The 10,399-nt window shown below is 43.8% G+C and overlaps 1 protein-coding gene across 1 annotated transcript; it reads right to left on the minus strand.

Moving 5' to 3' along the window:
• Positions 1–3,223: 3,223 nt before the first annotated feature.
• Positions 3,224–10,158, minus strand: LOC138973228 (uncharacterized). The gene is made up of 3 exons (XM_070345949.1): positions 9,858–10,158; positions 6,139–6,557; positions 3,224–5,852 (listed from the first exon to the last, which is right to left on the minus strand). The coding sequence occupies exons 2-3, from the start codon at positions 6,541–6,543 to the stop codon at positions 4,680–4,682; spliced, it is 1,578 nt and encodes a 525-aa protein (XP_070202050.1). The 5' UTR covers positions 6,544–6,557; positions 9,858–10,158; the 3' UTR covers positions 3,224–4,679.
• Between the last annotated feature and the right edge of the window lie 241 nt (positions 10,159–10,399).

The following is a 10,399-nucleotide window of genomic DNA, read 5'->3' on the forward strand; positions in this document are numbered from 1 at the left end:
ACCCAAGAGCGGCAACAGTTCGGTTCGGTGCTTTTATGAGGTCCCCACACAACACGAACACGTTACAAATCAGTGTTTGAATGTACAATTATCATTTTGTGCACGCCGTTGTGTTTGGCAAACCTTGACATACTACGACCATAATTTCTTCATGACCTATCAGTCACTGCGTCCTTCTCCCCACTCACACACACCCTACTGACCAGGCCTCAACCTCCGTTTTCCTATTTAAATTTATACAGTTAATTAATAAATGCTTAGTTACGGAGTATTATCTAGTTTATCATTGCTGGTGTTTCCAAATTACACCGTAGCGAATCTCCCTACGTGGACGTCTGAAGGTTACATCCATGAGAAAACTTACCCAAAATGGCCGTCTTCACAGGTCAAATTTCTGTTTTCTCAGACTTTTAGTTCACATAAATGAAATTCGACATGGGACAGAACACTGTATTTTTTTCTTTTGAAATCTGTATTTTCTGCAAATTATTGAAATTCGAAACATCGAAGAGGGCCCCAAAGGGTTTAAAATCGTGATCGTGATTGGCGATTTTTGACCTTTCTGTGACCGTGATTGCCGAAATTTTCATTTCTGTGATCGTGATGGGACTTTGCCCGTGATCCGTGATGACAAAAAAATCAAGTCTCGTGATCGTGATCGTCATTTGTTTTCGTGATCGTGATGGGCATTATTGCAAAGCATTTTATTTTCAACGTACATTTTTCACAGCTGTATCACTCTATGATCCTCTATTCGTCAAGGTGTTCGTGATCGTGAAAACAAAAATCAAGGTAACTGTGATCGTGAAAGCTAAAATTTCCCTTCCCGTGATCGTGATGATACCCCCCCCTTTGGGGCCCTCATCGAACGCAGAAGAAGAAGAAGAATTGAAATTCGCGAAGACCTTGACAGCAAAAATGGTGGAACCTAAAGCCGGAGCGCACGTACACGTAACCTAGTGCATGCAGACACACACAAACACACGCACTACTGATCCAGGGACCTTGTATATCTAATATAGGTCTATGCCCTATCTCACCAGCGTAACTCGGAACCTTGTTTTTCCCCCAAGTTTTATTTTAATCCGTTTAATATATTCACTGACTTGGACTCTATATTCCTTTCGGAATTATAATTTGCTATTTAGCAATGCATAAGGTAAACTTACTTGGCCTCCTCTTCAGTGACGCTTACCAACAAAGGATAGCCTACATGTTTGTATTTCAGCATCAGATCGCAAAGAAACATCTAACACAAAATACTCAAATGAAATGAATCTCATACATTAATGCTGAAATTGTCGATCAGTTTGGTCGCTGCATTCATGTGGGGGGGAAAATCGATGAATTGTCCAGAGCTGAGCGCCGCAATGGCCTTACCCTACAGACATAACCGTTGCTATTTTCTGCCCGAGAGACGCAGACAAACAGAAAACTGGGTCAGTCGGGCGAATGTTTTCTGAGGTCACCGTGCCAGTGCGCTCCACAGGCGCTCGACATCGTCAGTGTCACAAGCACTCTTTGATTCAAGGTATTGTTTGGAGTCCAGTACCTGCGAAGTGATCCAGATAATATCTTTTTTCTAGCTTTCCACTGCGAGGAAGCGACTGTGACCCGAATTTCCCAGCGATGGGACAATAAAGTAATGAAAATGAAAAGAATAGGAGAATGGGTTTCATAATGCTGAAAAAAGGTAGAATCCAATAACAGTGTCTCAAATTCAAGGAAGATAATTATTACAAATTGAGGTATCAGATTTTGCACACGGCCGCCGAAGCACCGTGACAGGATGTACTCAGTGTATCTGAGGTAAAAATGTTGGTGATATTTTAAAGCAATAAAGTGCAATCATTCCGTAAACCTCTGGTCATGTTCAAGGGACGTAACAACGTAGACGGAGAAGTGGTTGGTAGTTGGGTTTTTTGTTTGTTTTATGTCCCTTCAACCGACCTTTTTGGCTATTCAAACCACTTTGTGCAACGGAACAATATAAAGAAAAGAAAACAACGACGCGCATAGCTCCACATATATCAGTTTTTAAAAAAAAATTTTTTTTTAATAAATTCGCTGATTTGCCCCCCCAAAAAGGAGGAACCCCCCCCCCCCCCCCTTACAACTCATTTGGTCCGGTCCTGTGTGCGTGTATAGTATGCTTGGTCGATGTATGTATTGTAAAGCGCTAAGAGTAGAAATTTTTCTAGAATAGCGCTATAAAAGTTTGCATTATTATTATTATTATTATTTCTAACAACAATCAATGCAAGCAGACCTCATATTCACTGTTAAGAGTTGACACGTTCTTTATTTGGTAATAGCAAGCATATTACCTGAAGACCATTTTTATATACGTTAAAGCCTATAACAGCATATCGATCATTTCAGTATTCGGACTGCCAATTACGACCTATGGTTAGTTGTTTGTTTAATGGTTCACTCGAGACGGAAGGCATCTCTGAGATATACAAATTAGCAAACCAAATTTCAGCCAAATCATATACTTCTTTACTCTGTATAATGACGTTTATCTCGGTGACTTTGGCATCATAAGCAGTGGAAAAACAGGTCCATGACAGACTTGCTTGACATGACCTCATTTAAATGATATACACACGTGTGGTTTGAACGATATTGTTATGTAATGAGTTGTCTCTCTCACGCATGTAGGATAAACCGCTGTTCTCGCTATTTCCATTCAGTGTTCCTGTCTAAACATGATTAGTGAGTGAAATGTTTAGTAGGAAGTAAATTCTCACCGAGCCAAATTTCCATCAAATCACATGCGTGCTAAGTTTCCATTTTCCACACAACATCAACACACTGCTGTACTCGCTGTTTCCATTTGTTCCTGTCCAAACACTATGATGAACGCGTGAGTATATGATGTTGAGTAGGAAGTAAATTCTCACCAAACCAAATTTCAACCAGATCACTTCCATTTTCCACACAACATCAACACACTGATGTCCTTTCTGGTTCTACATGTACTTTTTCCTGTCTAAACATGAACGAGTGAGTGAAAGTGTTGATAAGGAAGTAATTTCTCACCAAACGAAATTTTAACCAAACCACATGCGTGTTTAGTCTCAATTTTCCACCACACAGAACCAACACACAACTGTCGGCTAGTTTACTTCCACTTCTTTTCTCTTCAAACATGCACGCGTGAGTATAATGTTGATAAGGAAGTACTTTCTCACCATCCATAATCGTTCTTGTTTGTTTATCTCACTCTGCCCTTATGCACGCAAGACTAACAAGTCGCGTAAGGCGAAAATACAACATTTAGTCAAGTAGCTGTCGAACTCACAGAATGAAACTAAACGCAATGCAACGCAGCAAGACCATAATTATACTCGTAGCATCGTCAGTCCACCGCTCACGGCAAAGGCAGTGAAATTGACAAGAAGAGCGGGGTAGTAGTTGCGCTGACAACGATAGCACGCTTTTCTGTACCTCTCTTCGTTTTAACTTTCTGAGCGTGTTTTTAATCCAAACATATCATATCTATATGTTTTTGGAATCAGGAACCGACAAGGAATAAGATGAAAGTGTTTTTAAATTGATTTCGACAATTTAATTTTGATAATAATTTTTATATATTTAATTTTCAGAGCTTGTTTTTAATCCAAATATAACATATTTATATGTTTTTGGAATCAGAAAATGATGGAGAATAAGATGAACGTAAATTTGGATCGTTTTATAAAAGAATTGTTTTTTTTACAATTTTCAGATTTTTAATGACCAAAGTCATTAATTAATTTTTAAGCCACCACGCTGAAATGCAATACCGAAGTCCGGGCTTCGTCGAACAATACTTGACCAAAATTTCAACCAATTTCCTTGAAAAATGAGGGCGTGACAGTGCCGCCTCAACTTTCACGAAAAGCCGGATATGACGTCATCAAAGACATTTATAAAAAAAAAATGAAAAAAAAGTATGGGGATATCATACCCAGGAACTTTCATGTCAAATTTCATAAAGATCGGTCCAGTAGTTTGGTCTGAATCGCTCTACACGCACGCACACACACACACACACACATACACACACACATACACCACGACCCTCGTCTCGATTCCCCCCTCGATGTTAAAACATTTAGACATAACTTGACTAAATGTAAAAATGAAATCAGCCAAGGTTTGTCTTAAAAGATGACTTAGTGGCCATTCAGTCAAGTTTAGCTTTAGGCAAGTCTGTACAATCATGATGTAGGAATTGTTTCTGAGTTTTGACGTTTCGAAACGGTACGCACGGGATCGTACATTTACGCCTCACAGCTTGGGGAGCCCTGCTTTGTTAAGCCATGAATGTAGACTCTTTAAGTTCATCCATGAATGTGGACTCTTTTGGTTAATCCATGAATGTGGACTCTTTTGGTTAATCCATGAATGTACACTCGTTAGGTTAATCCATGAATGTACACTCGTTAGGTTAATCCATGAATGTACACTCATTAAGTTAATCCATAAATGTGAAATCTTAAAGTTAATACATGAATGTACACTCGTTAGGTTAATCCATAAATAAACACTCATTAAGTTAATCCATGAATGTACATTCTGGAAGTTAATACTACATGAATGTACACTCTTTGAGTCAATCCATGAATTTAGACTCTTTTAAGCCAGTGCTTGAAGGTTAGATTCTTTGGTTAGTACCATACTGTTGTCCTTCACTTCATGTAGCAGTTGATGTTGGTGTCATCCGTATCCCAATCCGAATTTTCCACGGGTGACCCTCGTCTTTGACCTTCGCGAACCACCATGTCCGCCAAGGCCATCTTCTGCGTCATATCCGGCACAGGTTTTATAACGACCGCCATGTTGACGCTCGTCCCACCACCACCACTACCGCCGCCGCCACCGCGACAGCTACAGGCAGAACAGACCTGATTCTTCTTAGAGTCTACCAGCGCGTCCTGCACTCTCTGAGCGATCTCTGGGAGGTCCGGTGGACGAATGTTCTCCCCCTTCTGGGTCTGTGGCTTAAGCGTGGAGGTTGTCTCCAAGTTAAACCAGCAAGAGAAATCCTTCTTCGCGCTTGTTGCGAGCTGGTTGTAGACTGGTGGTGAGATGGAAGAGAGCTGGTATGGATACTGATTTTGTTGTTGTTGTTGTGGTGGTGGTGGTGGTGGTGATGTGGTCGTATAAGCTGCGCACTGTTTTCCCCCTGCTGAATGCTGCTGAGGCGCGGCTTGACCGGATGCGTGTGATGCTGAAGACAGGCGGAAGAGGTTGTTCTGTAGTTGCGGGGTCGCTGGTGCCGTAGAAGCGGTCAGCTCCGCAGATGCACCTGGAGTGTGCACCAGAGATGGCGGGATGTTGAGGGACAGCTTGTTGCCTGTGTGGTACACTGAGGGCGGCATGCTGACGGTCGACAGCCCGCTGGGCGGTTCTGCCACAGAGGAGTCCCCCAGCCCCATGGTGCTGAGGTTCTCAGGCAGCTCATACTCCACCCCAACATCTTCTGAATAACGACGGTCGTACGAAGCATAACCAGTCGCTCCAGGGGGGAAGCTGAAGCCTGCACCCATCCCAGAATCCAGACTCGTTCCCTGGCGGCGGGTGGCGTCCAGGTAGGGTGTCCTGGGTTTGACGCTCATATTGGCACCCAGGCCAGAGTCGAGACTGGCGGCCTGAAGACAAGTAAGCAGCTTATTGACCACGTCTTCAGCCGTGCCCAGGGACGTGCTGTGGGGAGTGTCCGAGCAGGAGAAGACGGAGGACAGGTCTCTGCCAGACACGCTGTTTCTCCTAGGAGGCATGAGGCACTTGCCATCGGGAGGCGGCGGAGCAGCCGGCGGCACTGAGGGCGGACTGATGACGACGTTCTTGACGAAACTGACCTGATGATAAAGAATATTCATGTCCTTTAATTCGTACACAATGTAATAAAAATGGTAACATTCAGAGCCACCTTTTAAGTTAAAAACTTCTAAAAATGAAACAAAAATGTAAATAGGTAAAAGGATATCTTATTTATGTACGTATAGTCTTGTAGAAAGACTAAATTAATTAGGTTAGGCATTCATACCCCCACGCATACATGCAGTGCCCTGCGACTGCGGACACTGGCAGTATGATGATTTTGGTTTAAAAATACGAACTGTTATGAAAAAGCAAACAGCTGACCTGGTAGGAAAAGGCAACGTAGTCCCCGCCACACACCCTGGCCTTCAGCTGCAGGAAGTCCAAGGTCAGCGAGGTCCCGTCCTTGACCTCGGCCTCTTCCTGGTAGCGCAGCATGACACCGTCCACCATCAGCATCTTGCGCTCGCTCAGGTTGCTGACCCGGAAGACGAAAGGGTCCTTCCCGTCATGCCAGAGCGAGGCGTACAGCCGGGACATGCGTTCGTCGTTCAGCCGGATGTCGGCCGTGCTGCTCCTGCCCATGGTCACGTGCTGGCCCACGGGCTTGCTGATTGGCTGAGTGGGGAGGAGGGTGATGAGGGCGCAGGGGGTGGAGTCAGGGTAGAAGAGCATCAGGCGGGAAGGTGTCTCCACCGTACAGCATGTCATGGATTCGTCCGCCATCATTCAGTGCTGCAACACTGAAATCAGAAGAGCACACACACACTTGAAGTTACTATTGTTGCAAGGAATAATCGACCATATAAATTCACATTAGGTCACTGATTTGCATATAATCGTGGCAAATACCACAAACGGACACTTACAGTTTTTCATATCAAACTAGGACAAGCGACAAATGCGTGAAAGATTGTCCCTGACAGGTAAACAATCAACAAAACAAAACAAAACTGACGAGGACTAGGCGGGATACATAACAAAATAATTTGAGGGACACACACACACACACACACACACACACACACACACACACACACACACACACACACACACACGCACACACACACTCATTCAGTGTGAGATTTAAAAAAAAAACCCCAGTTCCAACGCTTTCTCTCTCCCTCTCTTGTCTTTCTCCATTCTTTATTTCGTTCTCTATTTGTTTGAGAGGCCGGTTGAGAGTTGCGGCAGGGAGCTAACCAAGGGGCATAATTATGATTGTCCCTGACAGGTAAACAAACAACAACAAAAACAAAATTGACGAGGACTGGGCGGGGAACATACATAAAAAAATAAAATAAAAATTTTAGGGACACACACCCCAACAAATACACATCATACCCTGATTATCTGTTTCATCTGACAAAAGGCTACCTTTTGTTAGAAATGTATGTACAGTGCTTCATTTTTCTAATTTTTACCTAACAGCATCCTACTTGTGTCCCCCACCCCCCCCCCCCCCCCCCTTCTAACTTATAAGCTCAGCCAACGAAACTTACACGAAAACGAAAGGATTGCTGCTTGAAGGTTACACGGGCCAAAAGTGAATATAAGCCACCTTGTTTTTCACCGGTGTAACACGAGAAAATTACTCCCACGAGATTTTTACTCCGGAGTAAACATTTCGTACGAAAAAGTTACTCCCTTTACGAAAAAAGCACTCCCCCATTACAAGAGAAAATTACTCCCCAAGACAGGTGAGTTCCGAATAAACATTTCGTTCAAAAATGTTACTCCCCTGACGAATCAATAACTAATAAATTACTTCACCCCAACACAAGCAATTTAACTTCCCATGCCAGGTGTACGAAATGTTTACTCCCTTGTCCCCTGTTAGTCTTGGTGGTGGAAGGGGTGGAGGGAGGGTAGCGCGATATTCGTGTGCGTGAGATCACTTATTGGCATTATCCCTTCGCCCGCATCCCATTTTTGCGTACGAGATTTTTACTGGAAGTAAAAAAAATGGGGAGTAAAAATTTCGTGGAGGGAGTAATTTTTTCGTGCCTTGGGGAGTTCTTTTCTCGTACGAAAAGTGTACTCGGAGTAAGAATTTCGTACGAAATATTTACTCCGGAGTAAATTTTTCGTGGAGTAAAAATTTCGTGTTACACCGGCAAACACGGTGACCTCAGTCGCAGTAGGATAACTACACAGATCTACATAAAACCGGCTTTTATTGAAGGCAAAGCTTTGTCGGGAACACAGCTGAAACCCGGATAGCGGCACATGTAGACAACACTTCATTCATTCGAGTCATCTGTGCATAAGTTCGTGTACCTGACCCCCGACAACATGAACCAATCAACACTCATGCTGATGGCGGACACAGTGCACGGCAAATCCTAAACCGCGGCATTGAAGACATGACAGTGACAATGACAATGACAATGACAATTCTCTATTTAATGAGGGTAATAGATGAAAGCAGTGGTCTGCTTTTTTACATCCAGCCCTGGCTAAAGAGGGACTAACTTAAAAAAAAATATATATATATAACATAGAAAGGGAAGGGATAAGGGGCTATATACACAGTGGTTTTAAAATACACGTTGCGGGGAGGGGAGCGGGGGGGGGGGGGGGGGATATTCAAGCAGGATGTCCACAATAGCTGTTCGTTCCGGGTTCTGGGTTCTCCTTTTGTGTTAAAAAAAAAGCGCACATGTACTGTACACAGGTGACACATAATGTGATATTTAGTGACTGGATATGCATTCCCAGGAAACGAGAGAACAAATAGAAGAAGGAACGTTTAAAAAAAAAGCAAAAGGCTTGAAAAATACCTTTTAATTGGTTAAGACCCCATCAACTACAAAATTCGCCCAATTTCTTTCATTAGTTCCAAAAACGCCAAGCTTTATGCAAGAAGTTAGTTACTAGTTTATCTTGAAAACCTTCGGTATATGCCGCTCTGTGTAGGTGCGGGGATGGGGGTAGAGGAGAGTCGACGAAAGATATAACCAGGAGTGGAATAACAACGTTTGTCATACTTCAATGTTAAAAACGCTGGGATATGGGCGGGGGTTCTGGGGGTGACGGTTATATAAACTGGGGGAACTTGTATCCATCCCGCATCCATCCATCCAGACAGACGTGACAGACAACACACACACACACACACACACACACACACACACACACACACACACCATCACACACACATACACACACTAACACACACACACACACACACACACACACATACACTAACACACACACACACACACGACACACACCAGGGACGGATCAGTTCATTTTATGGGGGGGGGGGGGGGGTTCAAAAGTATATTGTGAAGATATGGGTGTGAAGGCGCCGACGGTGCGAAGCGCATAGCTTGCTAGGGGGGTCCGGGGGCATGCCCCCCCGGAAAATGTTGAAAAAAAGGATGCAAAATGGTGCAATCTGGTGCATTCTGAGGATCATCATTACCAGTTTCAGGCAGCAGATTTTGTCACTGATTAATACCCCAAAAATTGAAACTCAATGTAAAATAAAGAAATGCACCATAAAAATATTTTTATTTTTTGGCTGGGGGGGGGGGGGTTCCGGAAACCCCAGAACCCCCCCCCCCCTCGTCCGCCCCTGCACACACACACACACACACACACACACAGACACACACACACACACGTGGCACACACACTTGAAAACGCGTACACACACACACACACACACACACACAACGCGCACACACACACTGGCACACACATACACACACATACACACACACACACACACACACACACACACACACATACACACACACATCCACAGGACCGGTTTTAAAGTCAACGTCTACCAAGCTTGTTTTTTCGAATGAGAGCTTTAAAGCATGAAAAAAGGAGACTGAGAGAGAGAAAGAGACAAACAGACAAACAGGCACACGGAGACAGAAACACTGAGAATGACAGACTGACACAGACACAGAGATAAAACAGCGAGACAGAGATAATACAAAGTAAACGAGAGGAACTCTATGCCGGGTAGCACTAGGGAACTAATTTAATCGAGAATGGACATAAAACAACAAAAACACACTTACCGGCTCCGTCTATGGAAAAAAGACCAGGGAAAACACATTCACAGACACAGAGAGCCGACTGCGCTGTGCGAACAACACCTCGAGTCAAGATCAATTTCACTTTTTCTTTTTACAACGTGTTTAAACAATATCCTCACGTAAAAGACAAAACAACTACAAACAGAAAAAAGTCCCTTGTCACACATAAAACAAAAAATCCAAGCACGATCTTGATAGTCTGCAATAAGAAGCCCAGCTCAGTGACAACAGGATATATACACTGTACACGGATGTACCGCAACTGCAAAGATATGCTCGCAGTGAAGGGCTTCGGACTGGCAAAGTTCTTACCTGCTTCTTTACCTCCTTTCTGCGAAAAAATGTGTCAACTTTCCCGGTGTATGATCCGGTCCGGTCCCCCCTCTGAAGTAGTCCCCCGGGGGACCAATTCGTGGCAAAACCTGCTCTATAATGGTCCCCCCTTAGAGGGGGAGAGAGAGAGAGAGAGAGAGAGAGAGAGAGAGAGAGAGAGAGAGAGAGAGAGAGAGAGAGAGAGAGAGAGA

This window comes from Littorina saxatilis, linkage group LG1 (assembly GCF_037325665.1).
Source record: "Littorina saxatilis isolate snail1 linkage group LG1, US_GU_Lsax_2.0, whole genome shotgun sequence".
NCBI lineage: Eukaryota > Metazoa > Mollusca > Gastropoda > Littorinimorpha > Littorinidae > Littorina > Littorina saxatilis.